The 20,000-nt window shown below is 39.1% G+C and overlaps 1 protein-coding gene across 1 annotated transcript in view; it reads right to left on the reverse strand.

Moving 5' to 3' along the window:
• slc24a4b (solute carrier family 24 member 4b) overlaps positions 1 to 18,323 on the reverse strand; it is a 60,257-nt gene extending 41,934 nt beyond the window's left edge. The window contains exons 1-2 of the mRNA XM_079831690.1: positions 17,780 to 18,323; positions 8,085 to 8,198 (exon numbers count right to left, since the gene is read on the reverse strand). Coding sequence (XP_079687816.1) covers positions 8,085 to 8,198; positions 17,780 to 17,960 — 295 coding nt within the window. The 5' untranslated portion in view covers positions 17,961 to 18,323. The remainder of the gene's footprint in view (positions 1 to 8,084; positions 8,199 to 17,779) is intronic.
• Positions 18,324 to 20,000: the final 1,677 nt, after the last annotated feature.

Here is a 20,000-nt window from a genome sequence, read left to right on the forward strand (position 1 = left end):
AGATACCACAGCACACCTTCAGTGGTCTAGTGGTCCTCGACGGGTCAGGGCTGTTTTGGCAGCAAAAGGGAGACCAACACAATATTAGGTCATAATGTTATGCCTGAACGGTGTATATACACTCTCCGTCCACTTTATTAGGTACACTTGCTAGTATCAGGTTGAACCCCGTTTGCCTTCAGAACTGCCTTAAAGGGTTAGTTCACCCAAAAATGAAAATTCTGTCATTAATTACTCACCCTCATGTCGTTCGACACCCGTAAGACCTCCGTTCATATTCGGAACACAAATAAAGATATTTTTGTTGAAAGCTGATGGCTGAGAAAGGCTTCAGATAGGCCTCCATTGGCATTCAGTACATTAATACTCCCATTCACCCATAAAAGGCACTTAAAACGTTGTTACAAAGTCCATCTCACCACAGTGACTCTACAATAATTTTACGATGCGACGACAATAGTTTTTGTGCGCAAAAAAAGAAATAAAAATAACACCTTTATCCAACTTGTTCTTGTCTTCCGTGTGTGCCTCCACGACGCATGCGCGAGAATATGACGCAGATCCGGCGTTCGGACACATGACCCAGAAGCGATTTGTTTACAAGCAGAGGAAGACGCGCATGTCTAAGCTGTTGAATTCTACATTGATCGTGCTTTAGGTCTCGGCGTAGTTCTCAAAATGGGGCTTAAGTGTGCATTTCATGGATTCCTGAACGCCGGATCTGCGTCATATTCTCGCGCATGCGTCGTGGAGGCACACACGGAAGACAATAACAAGTTGGTTAAAGGTGTTATTTTGATTTTTTTTGCGCACAAAAACTATTGTCGTCGCATCGTAAAATTATTGTAGAGTCACTGTGGTGAGATGGACTTTGTAACAACGTTTTAAGTGCCTTTTCTGGGTCTTGGGAGTATTAATGTACTGAATGCCAATGGAGGCCTATCTGAAGCCTTTCTCAGCCATCAGCTTTCAACTAAAATATCTTCATTTGTGTTCCGAATATGAACGGAGGTCTTACGGGTGTCGAACGACATGAGGGTGAGTAATTAATGACAGAATTTTCATTTTTGGGTGAACTAACCCTTTAATTCTTTGTTGCATTGACATTTGAGTTGAGTGAACTCACTGTCATTGAGTTTTGTGACTTGGAGTGTTATCCTGCGGGAATCAGCCATCAGACGATGTGTCCACTGGTCATAAAGGGATGGACATACTCTCAGCAACAATACTCAGGTTGTGGAGTAAATGAAGACACTATGGCAAATGTGTTATGATAATATAAATGAGCCTTTCAAAGGCCAGTGAAGGCACACTTCCAGTTAGTGTAGCGGGTTGATGCATTATACGTTTGGGCATGAGAGGTTGTCATTTCAAAATTATATAAAATATCCAGGGTTGGATTTAGTTTGCAATTTGGATTATATTTATAAGATCTCATGAGTGCTTCTTTTATAAAGAACACATTTTTCTTACATAACACAGTGAAACAGCCCCTGCATAGAGTGAATAATCGATTCTTGAGCCATTGATATAAACCGATTCAGACCCGCGGCCACTTCACATCACACTTCAGAAGGTTCTCCTCAAACAACCTCCTAAGGTATAGTTCAGGGAACAAGCCTAAAAATTGTATATTTTAGTTGAAGTCTCTTTAGTGCGCTAAGAGACAATGTTATCGGGAAACCCAGCCCAGGTCCTTCTCCTCTGACCTCTGGCATCAATGCATTTTCTACCTCAGAACTGCCGCTCTCTTGATATTTTCTCTTTTTCAGGCCATTCTCTGTAAACCCCAGAGATGGTTGTGCGTGAAAATCTCAGTAGATCAGCAGTTTCTGAAATACTCAGACCAGCTTAGCAACAACACATGCATGGGCAAAAAAAAACTCTAATTAAAAGCTGAATTGTCATGGATGACATAAAAGAAGAAAATGAGGCCATGAAGAAGGTGAAGAAGAGATAAAACAGGATGCCATCGCCGTTTGCACAACATGCTGAAGAAGAGAAGGAAATGCTAAAGTGTAATCTTCAGAGATTACAAGATTTCCAGTTTGTAATCTTGTCGACTGGCACGCTGAAACTCAGATTGAAAACTTTGTGGCAAAAGGAAGAGGTGAGAAAGACAAACCGAGAGCTGCAGACATCATTGGAGTTTCACAGAGAAGCGTTTTTATTTCAGAGTGATGTCGACTGAAAGGAAAATCCTGAGTTATTTGATGGCAGCTTCTCCTGGTTATTTGTTGGTGTAGGGAGGACTTTATTGTCCCAATAAGGCGGCATCCATTTAATAATTATAATATTATATTATAAAAAAATATAATCATTTATACTCCATGTTAATATTGCATACTGTTTGATGTACAACAACACTGAGGTTCAAATAGTATCTGCCACTATTTATAAGTATATTCTTTGCACTTATTGCAAAGAAAATACAGCTATTTTTACATAGTGTAAATAGAATCTAGTTGCTACACTATATTGCTTAAAGTATTAGGACACTCCTCCAAATCACTGAATTCAGGTGTTCAATCACTTCATGGACACAGGTGTATAAATCAAGCACTAGGCATGCGGACACTTCTACTAACATTTGTGAAAGAATGGGCCACTCTCAGGAGCTCAGTGAACTCAAGCGTGGGACCGTGATCGGTTGAAACCTGTGCTTAAAAGTCCATTCGGGAAATTTCCTCACTACTAAATATACCACGGTCGACTGTTACTGGTTTTATAACAAAGTGGAAGCAATTGGGAACAACAGTAACTCAGCCATGAAGTGGTAGGCCACGTAAAATCACAGAGCAGAGTCAGCGCATGATGAGGGTCACAGTGCGCAGAAGTCGCCAATCCACCAATGGATGCAGTGGGGTAAAGCACGCCGCCACTGGACTCTAGAGCAGTGGAGACATGTTCTCTGGAGTGACCAATCACGCTTCTCTGTCTGGCAATCCCATGGATGAGTCTGGATTTGGCGGTTTCCAGGAGAACGGTACTTGCCTGACTGTATTGTGCCAAGTGTAAAGTTTGGTGGAGGGGGGATTATGGTGTGGGGTTGTTTTTCAGGGGTTGGGCTTGGCCTCTTAGTTACTGTGAAAGGAACTCTTAATGCTTCAGCATACCAAGACATTTTGGATAATTTCATGCTCCCAACTTTGTGGGAACAGTTTAGGGACGGCCCCTTCCTGTTCCATCATGACTGCGCACCAGTGCACAAAGCGTCGGCCCATAAAGACATGGATGAGCGAGTTTGGTGAGGAGGAACTTGACCTATTAGTCAGACCTATAATGTTATGCCTGATCGGTGTGTACACTGTAAAAAAAAAAAAAAAATTGAGAAAACTTAAAAGTTTAAGGCAACCAGCTGCAGAACATTTTTGAGTTTTCTCAACTTTTTTCATGTTAAATAGTTGAATAAACTTTAAAAGCTGAATTTGTCATACAAAACATAAGTTGAATTTTTTACAGTGTACAGGACAGGAAGAGTTCATATACAATATGTTTTATTCAGTGGCAAGTCAATAGAAGTGATCTAAATATTAAAACGTGCACATACTTTCTGTGGAAGTCTCAGGACCATAAAAATTTGAGTCCAATCAATGCATTCGATACAATGTACTACCTGCCTGTCAACATATGTATTTGCTTAAATGCAATATTATATTATATTTAATTTATGCTCTGTAAGTTGTTTACATTCATTATTATTGTAATATTATGTGCTTTGAGACATGAGGTAATGTAACGCCGTCTCTCGTCTCGTCTCTCGTGACGCTTTGCAGACTCTGCTCTGGCTGTGAGCGTTCATGTGTTTTGGAGGAGGCGTGGCTTTGTAGACGCTCTGAAGGGAGGGTGGGATCTCATGCTTTTAAAGCTAGCTTGCTATTGCTAGCCTTTCCGAAATTGCCTACCCTACCTTCAAGAGCTGAATGCTGAAAAGTTCTTTGTCGAACCAAAAAATGGTTCTTCTATGGCATCACTGTGAAAACCCCTTTTGGAACCTTTATTTTTAAGAGTGCTAGTTGCATTTTTATGATTATTAAGGATCATGTTATTATCTTAACAACATACTAATGCCAAACTCAGTTGTTAGAATAAGTTGTGAGGAGCAAAACATTGCTGTGTCACATGCAACAGCCACTGTCTTATACGCTTTTATGTTTGAGCTAAATTGAATGTTTGAATCAGAAAGAATGTCTCATGTAAACTGCTACTAACACAGGTAAAATGACTTCAGATGTCCTTGAATATGCTTAAAATTAAGTTCCACCACAGCCATAAAGACGAGCAACATCAAACTCAGTGCAGATTCCCTTGTAAATATTGCCTGACTTCAAATTTATGAAGCTGAACAAACAGAACATCCACGGCTAAAATTAGATTTTTAATTTGGGTTCGAAAGAATTTAATGAGAACAACCGCAGTCGGAATAACAGCCGTAAGTCCGGGACAGAGTGCACTCCGAAGAAACCGGGTGTCAGCTAAACGCGGGCCTTTCTCTCCAGACCAAAGCTGATTAAAACTTCCACAAGTGAAAAGCAAAGTCACATTAAACCTTAAATCTCACTGGAGTTACAAAAACAGCCTGACATGGAGTTAAAATCTCGTCAAAGCTCTTACTTTAACGCACTTCTGTGAAGTTTTCCATGTGCTGATTAACCAAAAACAGATGATCATTCCGGGTTGGGTCATTAGTGGCATCTCAAAGAACCTAAATATAATCCTAAAAGCTCAGTCTAACAGCCACGGCACATCAGTACATGACACCACAATCATCTGAACACACTTATGATCTATACAAAGGGTGGAAAATCGGGTACAGAACAATCTGAAGACACTGAGGTTGTTGTAAAATGACAGCCATTGTTGGAAACGAATTGTAGGTGAATCACTGAATCATTTTAAAAAGTCCCTTTATCATGCATTAGCGTTCACCCGCTTTTTCCGTGACTTTGGTTCCAGAAGTATTTTTCCCATTTTTAAAAAAACATTATAAGTCATGAACCAAAGCAACCAACTACAAGGTGAATCACAACACTACAAACTTTGATTTGAAGCAAAAAAAGTTACAAGACTATCATGTACTCAACAGCTTTAATGAGGAAAAGAACAACAATCCCATGAAGTGAAAATTGCATATTTTCTTAGCGATAGCTGCGATTTACACTATGTAAAAATAGCAGTATTTTCTTAGTGTTAAAGTAGTTAGATGCTATTTGTACTTATAAATAGTGGCAGATACTATTTGCACCTCAGTGTTGTTGTATATTAAATGGTATATGCAATAATAGCATATATTTATTAAAATTATTAAATGGATGCCGCCTTATTGGGACAATTAAGTCCTCGCTACTAGTGTTGTCACGATACTGTAATTTCTAACTTCGATACGATACCTGGAAAAGTATCGATATTCAATACCATTTTCGATACCACAGGGAAAAAACGGTGCACATGCTGTCAAATAGATATTTTTAATAGTATTTCTTTTTTTTGTCCATCAATTGAAAGTCTAGGCAATAAAAAATTCTTCTGAAGAGATCACTTTATATGATAGGGCTTAAGTTTTTTTTTCATATATAAACGTTGATTAATTACCATTACAATTATTTCACAAATATTTTCTAACTCAATGTATTTTTGTGGTAAATGGTAATTTTGTTGCAATAGCTTACACACAACACAAGAAAGCTTGATTTCAAATGGTAAATTGAATTTAAAAAGGCAAGTAAACAGTAAAGAACCAATAAACAAATTACTAACAATAGCACAAATAAATACAATAGAATAAAAATACAAATTAAATAGACTGCTTTATTTTTTTAGGTAGGTCTAACAGTATTCAGGTAAGAAACTGAATAAAAAAAAAGACCTGTCCCTTTAAGACTTGACGCATGCATGGATCCAAAACACTGTTTCTATCACACATTCTTCCTGATCTGTTTACGACTGTGTTTACATGAATTCTCACCAAGATGGGCATTGTGACATTATTTTTGCGTGTATTTGACAATTAATAAGCTGGGAAAAGGAGCTCATTTTTGCACTCGTATGTCAGAGGCGGCTTTATATTGAATGTGTGTGCGCTTCAGACGTGAGCGCGGAATCTGCGGGAATGAGTAGAATTATGTGCAATCCCGCGAAAAATTCAGATCCGTCACACGACACTATTTAACCGGAGTGAATGAGAGGAGGCGGATGCGTGTCAACTCGCTGTCGGTCGGAGAGGAGAGCAAGAAAGCGCAGCTGGTATCTGTGTATCGATACTGTAGAAAGGAGTATTGGTATCGTTTCAGAAATTTCAGTATCGATACATATTGAAATATCGATATTTTTGGCAACACTACTCCCTACACCTATACCCCTAACCGATAAACACTTAATTATTAAGCACAAATTAGACACTTCATTTCCACTTTTCGAATATTTTCTTCATTTTTATTGAAAATAAATGCCTTTCCAATCTGATATGTGAAGGGAAAAGCGAGTTAGGCAAAAGGCGGATTTGAACTTGCATCGATTCGCGTCAAAACGTTCTGCCACACACCTCACCCATACACTATTGCTGCTGTTGACAAATCAGCATCTCCAATAATTTTGCCTAGCCCAATCAGATGTCAGTGGGCGGAGTTAGTGTAAATAGCCTCTGCCAACAAGGCGGGATGTTTGCACTTAGTGTAAATAGACACTCCGAATATGGCAGGTTTACTGCAAAATGTAAACCTGAATAAGTTAGGCTAACTCAAAATATTTGAGGTAATCAGTTGTCCAATTCTAAGTAAGCAAAACGATCAAGTTTTGAGTTTGTAGTACTCATGCACGTTAATTGCTCCTAGATTGAAGTACTGAGTTAGCTAGCTCATATGTTTTGATAGCAATTAACATTAATTAACATTTGATAGCAAAAACTTTTTTATTTTGAGTTCTTGCGAATCAAATTATTGTGTTATTTACTTCACTGTAAACCCTAAGAAGTTGTCAGAACTTAAAAAAGTTGAATGAGATTTAGTTAAGAAATGTTTTGCTAGCTTGACAAACTAATTCAGAAAATGCCAACTTGCTAATTTGCTAACATGTTTACAATGTTAACTGATTCTGAATGAGTACAGCAACTTAAAACATGTAACTTACCTGTGATGGTAACTCTCCAAAAACCCACGTTTACAGAAACTCTTCTAAATTAGCTTTTGTTATGCTAGAAGAGTTTCTGTAAACGTGGGTTTTTGGAGAGTTACCGTCATGGTGGCGCATACGGCTTGGTTTGAGAGCATGTAAGTTACATGTTTTAAGTTGCTGTACTCATTAATCGCTACTAAATCTCCCTTGCACAAAAACACTTCATTTTAGCATTTACTCTCCCTTTCGAGTACCGTGGGCAAAGCATGCTAGGATATAAAAAATCCCAGCCAAGTTTATATTAAAGGAAATGAGTTCATACAACTCAAAACAAAGAAACAGTTCCGTTTTCTTGAAATGTGTCAGTTTTGTGACCTCAAAACAAAAAGAAAGTTCTAAATACTCATAACAGTTAACTCATTTGTTTAATTTAAGTTTGTCCTACTCAAACCAATAAAGTATTTTTGAGCGTTAGGGTTTAAATTTTACAAATAAAAGCATTGAGAGGCGCAAACACCATTTGCAGTGCTTTATCTGAGTGAACATTCCTTGCAAGCTATTTTGGCGCGATTTGCTCGCTGCAACTCTCCAATTGGTGGAATTTTTTTATTCAGCATCATGGGTAATGTAGTGTTTCATCATGAATTCCACTGTTAAACACACTTCTTTAAAAAAATAAGCTGAAATAATGCAAATAGATGTCTTCAACTAAAGCATAAACCATTGAATGACAACCTCAAAACTCACAGTAGGCTCTTTAAAGGTTTATAAGTCATCCTTCCCTATGGAGTTTTTATTTCCGGAACCAGGAACCCACTCCACTCTATTGTGCTGAAGTATTTTTACCGCCAGCCAAACCTTCACGCCCAGATCATTTGTCTGCTGCGGATGTTTTTGCAAGAGATGCAAAGAATGCGATCTGCTCTCCGAAGGCATTTGTTCAGAGACAGACAGCTCTGGTGAAGTCACCTCACCTGGCTCCGTGCAGTTTTTCTCCTCCGTCGCATTATCAGGTGTTAATGACATCAGCCGCCGCCCCCAGTGGTCATGTGATTCCATATGCGACTCCTCCACAATCATTCCGTGACCTAGAAAAACAAAACAGTGATCAAATCACTAGATAATGAGGAAAGTAAGATACATTTGGAACAGCATGATAAATGATAGGCCATTTTTGGGTGAACTATCCCTTTAAATTGCTCAACTTACTGTAACTCTCAAAATAAGTAGTTAGAAACTTTACAATTTTAGTTTTTTATATGTTTGATTATGGTATGAAAAACTAGTCTAGGAACTGAACAATCAGATATTTTTAATGTGGTAATAATTATTTTAAATTAATATCTTAAAATGAATATTTTGTACATGTATTGCATTTTATTATTGTAAATATTTTAGTCATATTAATTTAAATAAAAATGTAAGTATTAAGTTGCGTTTCATACAGTGTTTCAAAGCAGCTTCACATTAACAAACAGGAAAATAATGCTGTCAAATTCATCAGTTATGAAACAAATTAAATTCCAGCTGTAAAGCAGCTTTACAGAAGACAAAATGTCATTATTCAGCTCAAGTATGAAACGAGTTCATTTCTCTACAGTAGACAGAGTCATTAAGTCCGGTCAGTGTTAATTCAATAACAGTATCGATGTTGCAAAGTTAACATCATTATTCTGCTCAGTTCAGTTCATATTTTATTCTCATCTAGCATCAGTGCAGTTAAATCAATAATATTACTGAAGAATACACTGAAGAAAATTGGTGTAGAAACAATTTTCACTTACAAATGATGTAAATTTCACAAAGTAACACATTGAATTAAATATGAAAATAGTATGTAATCATCTAGTCACCAACTTATCAATACTTTTACATGTATTAACCTTCATATTATTTTAAATACTTACCATAAATACATTTAAATATTAAATATGATTTCTACCACCATCAGAATAGAATAAAACACTGATTAATTCAACACTCAAACTACTTTACAGGCCTATAGAGCAGCTGAATCTCTGAATCGGTGTGTTTGAGTGACAGCACAGAATCCTGCATGATCCCGCCCACTGAATGTTCATTTTTCAGGCATAAAGCAATAAAGCAGGCGACTTGTTTCTTTAATGTGCTCTACTTTAACGTGAATGAATCATTTTCTTTTCTGAATGACTGAGCGGCGCCGGCAGCATTTGCTCCACAGCAGGTATTTGGTTCAATCACAAGGTGTCAATTAAAGTAAACCGGCCTAAACTCAGCCCAAACGACTGTCCTGAAACACTGATAAGACACTTACAGACTACCTGACTAGCTCTAGGCCAAAGCCATTTCTCAAAAGAACTCAATTTCAGAGCTCTGGAACAGCTCAGAACAAGCATGCAAATAAAAGGAAGCGATTTTCACTTTCCCGCAAATTAGTATCGTCTCCAATTATTTCCGGATCAAAGACATTATTTGGGAATATTGTACAGTGAGATGAAACTGAAGTCGTCAAGTTTAAGTAAAAAAAAATGTTTTGATGGGAAAAAATAACATAAAGTGCCCCCTATCATACACCTGGCACAATGCGACGCCAGGCAAGTGTTTTTAGTTTCAGCCCGACGCAATTTTCACATCCAGCTCCACATTGTTTAGGTAGCAAATGCACTGCCGCGTCTGTTCACCCATGGGCGTCTGGTCTGAAAACCAGGTGTGTTCAGGAGCATTTTTGGTGTGTTGCTATTTTGAGGAACTGAAAACGACATTGACCAACACAAACCTGCTCTAAAGTCAATAGCGCAGTATTTTTTGTGTTATTTAAAGGGTGTGTTAGTAATATGAGCCTATAGACAGTGCACCACATGCGTACACTCTGCTTATTACACACACAGGGATGCGCAGTAGAGCTTCGATCGGGCCCAAAAAATCAAGCCCGACCCCACCCGAGCCTGTGCACGTTGTGTCCGAGCCCGGCCCGACGCATTAACTGTAATTCCGAGCCCGATTTAAACCCGACCATTTTTTAATACGTGGCCGTTCTGACGATAACGAGCCTGTAATGAGCGAAACGGAGCGGTGTGACGCTCAGCTCAATAATTCGCTCTATGCAGATCCACTCATGAACACTCACCGGTAAAACAACGTTGAAACATTAATGATGTTACATTACAGTTTAACTGAAAGCTCCCAATTTCAACATTTATTGGGCTTTAAAAAAAATAACTTTTAATTTAAGTGAACTTAAAACAATCTTTAGATAAACCCATTATAATAAATGTTATATTTACCCATGGCCTTCCCTGTTAGACATATACAGAAATGTAATAGTTATCAAACCTTTCTTAACTGCATAAATAATAAATGAAATATAGATTAATCATCATTAAAGCTAAAATTTTCTCTGTTCCCGTTGTTCTTTGATGAACATTAATGACAGGCGTCATCAGTGCTCCTGTCACTTTAAGATCAGCTGCTGACGAACATGACGCGGATCTGACGCGCTGTCCCGCGCATATCATTTCCTCACAACTCTTTAAGTTCATTTAAGACGTTATTTAACTAATTTAAGACTCCTAATATGATAATACTCAAAATCCTCTGTTTTTGTTGTTAATGTTTGTTCAAGAGCAAAAGAGAACTCGATGTGAGCAGGAGACTGACGCTAGTCTGTCTGTGCGTCAAGTGTGTGTGTGTGTGTGTGTCCGAGTGTCCCTCGATTAGCTGACATGAGACGCAGCCACACAGACAGGACACTGACACACACACACACACACACACAGGACATTGACATACAGCGCGTTCTCTTGTGTCTTGTCGCGCTTGGAAGCATTTACATGAATAGGAGTGTGATCATGTAACGCTAAGCAAAAATGGATATAAAAACGGACGCTGCGTTATTTGCGTTAAATATTTTTAATGTGTTAAGCTGAAAAATAATTGCATGCGTTAACGCGTTAATTTTCCCAGCCCTATTAAATATTCTAACGTTATTTTTAAATTTCATCTAGGCTATATTGATTATGAAAAGTGCAAAGATGCGAGTGGGTCAGAAATGATTTTGACCACTTCATTAAGTTTTGTTTCGTAGAAAGGCTTTCTTTAAAGTTAATTTTGTTTTCATTTTAATTAATGTTTCATCAGCCAATCGCCCGGATTTAATAAATAAGAAGGAAATAGGCTATAGCAGAAAATAATCGTGAAATGAAGGTTCCGGAGCAATCACTTGCATTGCTCTTGAATATGTCTCATAAATAAACCCAAAATAAATAGTTAACCAAAGCGCACCCGCGGTCAGGTCACACACATTTTTAAATATTAAAAATAAAAGGATTACAATGTAAAATATTATTATGGTGTTCATAAATATAAAAATGCCTACATGTCATAATGGATAGTCATTGCATGTATCAGAATTAGGAGTCGTGACGAATGAAAGTGGCTACTTATTTAACCAATCATGGCAATGCACGCATGTATTTAAACTGACTCGTCAGGTTGAGAGTGTCTATATTCCTCCATGTAAATAGTGAATCCGCCATGGTGTGAGCGCAACTGGCTTTTAAAGGGAATGGGAGATGAGACTCTGATTGGTTTATTGCACGTTACGCCTAAAACACACCCATGACTCATTAAGAGACTAGGGACAATATTTTTAGACCATGCGCCTGGCACGGCAACCGGTTTTCCCGTCGTTTAACTAGAAAAAGTGGATTCGGACACGCCCTAAGAGCACCTGCGCCGTGCGCTTTAGATCGTTAAAATAGGGCCAAAATATGGAAAATAGGGAGAAATAAGAGTGACAGTATTGCTTTTGATTTGCCTGATTCAAAAGGGAGGGTTGCATATATTCCCTCTGTCTCTGATCTTTCGATCCTGAACCCTTATGAACGCACTGAGAGTCTGACGTTCACACACGCATTCAAACACATTGTCACAAGCAGACATTCATGTTTCTGACGGCAAACATCGTGCTGTGAGAAACAGATTTACTATTGTTTGAACGGTATCAGTGCAGAATAATCTTTTAAGCTTCTTGTTTTTATTGTAATTAACGTCTTTGTGTTTGATGCAGAAGGCTTACATTTAATTTGAGCATTACATTTGGGTTTGAGTGATACCTCTGATCGAGCGGCTTGTGTGTGCTTGTCTAAGAGATCAGACTTTTCACTTGGTAGATGATAGACATGCAGACAAAATCTGGAGGAATCCGAGTCACATCTATAGATTTGAGGGTTTTGGACCAGTAAGCAGCAACCGACCAAAAACAACCCACCATGGCAGTGAATTCTGCATGCAAATTTGGACAATTTTAATGATTTATAACCAGATTGGGAAGGCTGCTATAAAAGACTCGGATTAATAAATCTTGCATGAAATCTGAACACTGTCTGTGAAGCAATAACACAAGACCAGCCCAGTACACGCTGTGTGACGCCATTCACCATGTGACACTTCACATCACAGAGGCAAACAAGTTAGCAAGCAATCAAATTATTTATAAACAGCAACTGATTAATTGATTTTCTTAATTAAAATTAAACATTCTGATCCTCAAACTGCTGTCCTAACAGAGATGTGTAACCAGTCACTTCTTAATAAACAAATGGTAACTTTTTGGGGAGAAAATTGTTCAAAATCATTTGTTCTGTAAAATTTCTGTGTTATAAAAATACAAACTGGACAGAAATATTAAAAAGGTGCTGAGAGAATTTTCTTGTGGTGCCCCCCCCTCCACACTTGGTGCCCTACATGCTGTTCCTGTCTCTATGAAGCCCCTCCTTCTGAAAAGCACAATGTGCTCTGATTGGTCGGCTGGAGCAGTGTGTTGTGATTGGTCAAGCGCTCAAGCGTGTTTGGGAAGTGTCCCGCCCCTTACCATAACCTTGAGTTTCAACCAAGCGGCAACATCCCGCAGTTTCTCTTGAGCCAATAAGGAAGTGACTTAAACTGCAATTCATCGACTGTCCACTAGAGACAGACTCCAGAACAGAGGTGGACAGTAACTAAGTACATTTACTTGAGTACTGTACTTAAGTACACTTTTTGAGTATCTGTACTTTACTGAAGTATTATTTTTTAGGGAAACTTTTACTTTAACTTCACTACATTTGAAAGACAAATATCGTACTTTTTACTCCACTACATTTCTATCAACGTCCTCAAAGTCAAAAGTCATTTCTGTAGCAGCTTTGCAAGTCAGTGGATGATTTTTTTTCTTCTTTAAAAGTTTTTTTTTTTGTGTGAAAAATGTAAATGTCTTGGAGAAAGAGAAGCATAGACGTAGGCATGAATCTGAAAAAGCCTGATGAAAGAGCTCAGTTCAGTCTGGTTTTTGTGTCTCTGAGATGCCAGAGCACGAGCACTGAATAGAGCTTTCTTTAGCCTTTTTTCGCACTTAAACAGACCAATACACACAAAATGTCAATGTTCATTTTGGAAAGTATTCATGTAAACAAAGTTGATTATGTCTTAAGTGAACGTAAACAGTTGGGGGAATATCGGATGTGTATCAGTGTGTAGGATTTGTGCATTCTGCCTTAAAGTGACAGCAGCTTTGTAAAAAGCTTTGTAACTTTTAAGTATTTAAATTAGTTCAAGGTGGTCATATGCTAGCATGTCGGATGGAGCATCACTGACTGGCTTAAACCACCATGGCATAGCGTGCATTGATACAACAATAATAAAATAATGCATTGACATAAAAAAGGAAATGTACTTTTGATACTTAAGTACTTTTAAAAGCAAGTACTTCTGTACTTTTACTTTAGTAAAAATTGTTTTTAACAACTTTCACTTGTAACAGAGTAATATTTGACCAGTAGTACTTTTACTTTCACTCGAGTAATGGAGTTGTGTACTTTGTCCACCTCTGCTCCAGAAGAAGCAGAATCTCATTGAGCTCATGTTAAAATGCCCAACTTTACAGCAGAAGAACACATATTTAGAGTCTGGTACAAATTGTGGTTTTGGTCTATACGGCTAATTTTGCCCTTCATGACGACTGTGAGGGGGGTGAATTTTTTTATAACTCATTGGTTTACATTATATAAAGCCTTAAAGTTCTGCATAATTAAGGGCGTGGCCACTTCGAGTGACAGGTGGACAGCCATTTATCTGCTGTCTGTTAGTCATCACGTCACTTCAGCGATGGAGGGGTTCTCCACCTCTTTGCCCATTTTCTGTTATCCAGGAGTGACGCGCGATGACACGCTGCCAAGATGGCGACGGCCAGCTCGTCCCTACCTTACGCTTCAAAAATCAGAATCCTATGGGTGACGTCACGGACACTACGTCCATATTTTTTTACAGTCTATGGTTTCAACACACTACTAACTAACTCAACCAGGCTCCGCCCCTTTATTCTGCTTATGCCTTAGGTGGGAATTATTCAAATCCAAAGTTTTTCACGTTGTTTATGTGTCTATGTGGTGGTTTTAATTAGGGTTGGGCGATGTCCTCTAAATTGGCAGTTGACGATGTTTACAGTAAAACATCACGACGGACGATGATATCTCTGTCTCTGGCGTAGATTACAGTATTTAAAATAGCATATATGCATTAGTTATATCCTCAGTTTAATTTACAGAGCAATCCCTGCAAAGTTTTCTAGGTTAACTATAGAAGAGACAAGGATCGGTGTGTCGCACAGTCGCACTCGCAAGACTCGCAACGGGGGGCGTGGCATCACGATGAACTATGATATCGTCTATTGGCACAACCCTAGGTTTAATATGCTTTGAAGGGTTCCTTCAGCGATAAGCTTTGTATCAGTAGAAACCAAGTAGTATATTCGGATGATCGTGCTTCCCCCCCTCATATCCCCCTGAGATGAGAGATTTATGTATTTTATGTCTGGAAAAAAGCCTCCGATGACGCAAATATCGTCATTTTATGTCATCTGAGGCTTTTTTGGCCAGAGGCTAGAGACTACAGCCAGTAGTAGAGCTAGTTCCGCATGTTTTCAACCTGCCCATAGGGGTGGGATCTCACTCACAGAATGTAAAATGAGCACGGCTGCTCGGGCATTGATAACGGAGCGGTCGGAGCAATGCGAGTGTTCTCAATGTATTCCTATGAAAGTTAAGCTTCCCACTCTAAAAAAATGGTTCTTGGCTTGTAATCATAGGGGAACCTTTTTTAGTGCTATATAGCACCAATTTTGGTGCTTCAGCGGTTCTTCAGCGGTTCTTCAGAGGTTCTTCAGCGGTTCTTCAGAGGTTCTTCACCGGTTCTTTGACTAAGGTGCTATATAGCACCTCTGAAGAACCGCTGTTGAACCACTGAAGCACCAAAATTGGTGCTATATAGCACTAAAAAAGGTTCCCCTATGAATACAAGCCAAGAACCATTTTTGGTGCCGTATAGAACCTTTTTTTTTAGAGTGTAGGCATGAACTTAAAACGCGCCAGACTTGGACACGGATGTGAATGACTGTGTGGCCATGAATGAATGCCGGGCGGCCGGTTTAGAATTAGCGCCAATTCGGGGGGCGGGTTGTTTGAATTGTGGGTTCATGAAAACACAACAACAAAACGCTACAATAACAAACTCCCTTAAATTGGCCCATTTCACCTTGAAACCAAATCTTCTGCGATCATCTGGTCTGTCAGCTCCTCACTCTCTGATGAATGAGATCTGACTCCGGCTGTGTTTGTGCTGCGACTCTCGTTCAGCTCACACTGTATTGAGCAGACACGTTCAGTTTTTAATTGTAGTGGCTTTTCTCTAACTGAACTAAATGATTTTATTACTATAAAAATGAACACGACGGTGGGGGTGGTGGGCAAGTGATAACCAGTAGCCGTGGCCTCGTAGGGCAGCGAAGCAAGTGCTTTCTGGGAGTTGTTGCCTTTCATCCACATGAGCCAAAAATACATTTTCTGGCGTTTTTGTCAGTCTAGAACGCACCAACTTCTAAAATAATTTCACATTTCTACTACATAAATTACTTAGTTTAAATACACATTCATCTTTCCAGCGGTGAAGTGCCCCTTTAAGACAAACCATGTGCAAATTCTTCAGTCAACTCCTTAAAACTGCAGTGAACCAAAGACGCGGTTTGAAATCGTGGTGTTTCTGACGTCACAAACCTTGTAACCAAATCAAGGCAACATTGGTGATGAGTGAGTGGAGGCGGGGCTAATTTGCATTTTCATAGTACACTCTAAAAAAAAAGGTTCTATATGGCACCAAAAATGGTTCTTGGCTCGTAATCATAGGGGAACCTTTTTTAGTGCTATATAGCACCAATTTTGGTGCTTCAGTGGTTCTTCAGAGGTTCTTCAGCGGTTCTTCAGTGGTTCTTCACCGGTTCTTTGACTAAGGTGCTATATAGCACCTCTGAAGAACCGCTGAAGAACCACTGAAACACAAAAAATGGTGCTATATAGCACTAAAAAAGGTTCCCCTATGATTACGAGCCAAGAACCATTTTTGGTGGCATATAGAACCTTATTTTTTTTTAGAGTGTACCATGTATACTATATGAGTCAAGGATGTAGAGTTACATTCAAGCTATTTTAAGGCATGAAAACAAAATTAAGGAAAAAACATTGAAATATGTCATTGTGGTGATAGGGATAAAACGATTGACAACAGGGGGACTTTGGAATATTGTGACGTGTTGGTTCCCGGATGAAAACTTTCAGGGAGTTTAGAAACACTGACACTGATATAGAGAAGAACTCCCGCTGGAGGGACTTTGTGCTTTGAGCTTTTTCATGCTCAAAAAACTGCAACATTACCCACTACAGAAAGATGAGCATGTCCTATTCCACATGTGCAAGATGCATAACGGATATAAGCATCATTTGCTTTGTTATTCTCAGTTCACATCGCAATGTTTTAAGACATCAGAGTTAATGTGACTTTCATTTGCCCCAAAAGAACCAGACTGCACACTTGACACGCATCTCTGGCCATAAAAGACAGATCATAGTGCATTAAAAATCTATAACCAAGCGCGCATAACGGACCAAACATACCGTCTCCACACACTGCGGCATATGAGACAGAGCATCGCCACCAACACACACACACACACACACACACACACACATTTAAAACCTAGTGATCTGAATACCTACACGTATTATGGGCACCAATGCAGTCTAGATGGGCAGCTCACTAGGTTTTAGACACAGCCCTAGTGTGGCGACCAGATGAGAACAGGTGCATCACACAAATCATATATTTATGATGCAGGCGGGATAACGGCAGTAATAAATCTCACAGAACTGAGAAACATGTTTGTCTACACAATGATGCACATTTCATATTTTTCTGTATAATGTCATGCAAATTGAATTTCTAACATAATCTGGCAATAATGGGATCAAATCAATTTAGAAAACATTTTGATATGCGTTTTATTGTTATTTCTTGGAGGTTATTATGGCACTAATTTATGACAGAAAAACAATAAATAAAAAGGAATGTGTTTATAACAAAGGTAAATATAGAATTGCAAGAATAGTTTGGTTTAGAATGAACATTAAAAAGGGAACCTGTTACTGGTTGTGATGTTTTAAGAATTTTGGGTTAAACTGTCAATCAAAAGCTCTTCTGACACTTCTTATTTTCCCATGTATGAATGGCACTGAGGCGATATGTGTGGATGATTGACCCTCTCTCCTTTAGCCCACACTACACGGGCTTTGATTGACACCCAGACCCCGGTTCCGCTCGGACTCACCTGTCCTGGTCAGGATGGTCGACATGCCCCACGCCACGAACAGAACACTGCAGACCAAACACACCTGCGCCGACAGCATCTCCCTCCTCTTGCGCACTTTGAACATCTTGGCGATGATGGATTTCTTGGAGACCGTCGTCATGGTGCGGTCCTGATGCTGCTCCGGATCCGCGCTGGTCATCGTCGGGGGCTTCGGCGAGATCTGATGGACGGATCGCACCGCGCTGCGGGTAATGCGCAACCGGAGAGAGCGCGATCAGAGGTCTGGATCCAGATACAGCAGCGCAGAATCCCAGCCTTCACTGTCCCAGATGCCTGCTCTCATCAGATTCCTCCCCGCCGCATTGCAACAACACTGGGAACGTTAAATTCCTGCATGCGTGCATCCTGCAGCGCCGCGTGCGTCTGCCGTGAAGCGCGCGTGTGGAAATAGCATCGGTCTCAGGTAATGTCCTTCAGTCGCTCTGGCTGTGAAAGCATTCCCGCTCTTCCCATCTGGAACGTCGGGAACTTAGCGCTCCTCCGGTGTCCACCCGAGACACGTGACGCTGTGCGATCCGGTGCATTCACGGGGATCCGACGCGTCACGGAGCCTACCGGGAGAGTGAAGGCGTTTAAACCGTGTGCATGCACACTTGCAAATAATGTGTGTGTGTTGTAATTTATACTATGCGTAAATTAGTATTAATATTATAGCAGGAACTCTTGATAGTAAAGTTCTGAAAAGCTGTTTATTCCGAATGTTCCTGAATAAATAGTTCCAAAAGTAACGTATAATTGACAAAAATAGCAAACCCAAATAATTGAAGTATTTTTAAAGGCTAAAAAAAAACCCACTTCCGTTCCAAGTGAGATTTTTTAAAATAAATTAATACTTTTATTCAGCAAGGGTGCGTTAATTTGATCTAAAGTCACAATTTTCTTTTGAGCTTTCTATTAATCAAACAATCGTGAAAAAATATATAAAAATGTCCATATAAATATTAAGCAGCACAACTGTTTTGAACATTGATAATCAAATCATATCAGAATGATTTGTGAAGGATCATGACACTGAAGACTGGAGTAATGATGCTGAAAATTCAGCTTTCATCACAGGAATAAATTACACGTTACAATATATTCACATAGAAAACAGTTATATTAAATTATAATCTTATTTCACAGCATTACTGTTTTTACTGTACACTGTGTGCAGAATTATTAGGCACGTTTATTTTCTGATCATATTCATATTCACCATATTTCTAGGTACATTTTACCAATTCCAAACCACATTAATCTTAATAACTACTACACTCTAAAAATTGCTGGGTTAAAAATAACCCAAGTTGGGTTGAAAATGGACTAACCCAGCGATTGGGTTGTTTTAACTCAGCAGTTGGGTTAAATGTTTGCCTAAAACAACCCAATTGCTGGGTTAGTCCATTTTCAACCCAACTTGGGTTATTTTTAACCCAGCATTTTTTGGAGTGTAGGCATATTAATTTTGTATTTAATCATTTATAAGTGATATATAATTGTTCATGAAGAACACCTTATATTCAGGTGTGCAGAATTATTAGGTACGTTTTCTTTTACAGATGAAATGAGCTAAAAAAAGAGATTTAACTCGGACTGAAAAGTCAAAATGTATTAAATGCCCATGAGAAGCATGCAAGACATTGCAGTCAAGGCATGACCATTGGACGGTGAAATGCTCACTGGGTCAGCAGGGTCAGACAAAAACAGGTGGAGAAGAAAAGACACATTAAAGGGATAGTTCACCCAAAAACGAAAATTTGATGTTTTTCTGCTTACCCCTAAGGCATCCAAGATGTAGGTGTCTTCGTTTCTTCAGTAGAACACAAATGAAGATTTTTAACTCCAACCGTTGCTGTGTGTCACTCATATAATGCTTGTCGATGGGGTCTAATTCTATTAGAGTAAAAAAACATGGACAGACAACTTCAAATTAAACCCCGCGGCTCGTGACGACACATTGATGTCTTAAGACACGAAACAATCGGTTTCTGAGAGAAACCCAACGGTGTTTATGCAAATATATCACCTCATATCAGACGAACGCTTCAGCTCTCCAGACCACCATCACTTCCTGTGTGTGAGGTCAAAATAGCGGCCGGGTCATAGATATATACATAGAATCCTCATTCGAGCGATCCACGCCATGATCCACGCAGGCACTAATGAGGATTCTATGTATATTATCTATGACCCGGCT

The sequence above is a fragment of the Gobio gobio genome (genome assembly GCF_949357685.1).
Source record: "Gobio gobio genome assembly, chromosome: 12".
Lineage (NCBI taxonomy): Eukaryota > Metazoa > Chordata > Actinopteri > Cypriniformes > Gobionidae > Gobio > Gobio gobio.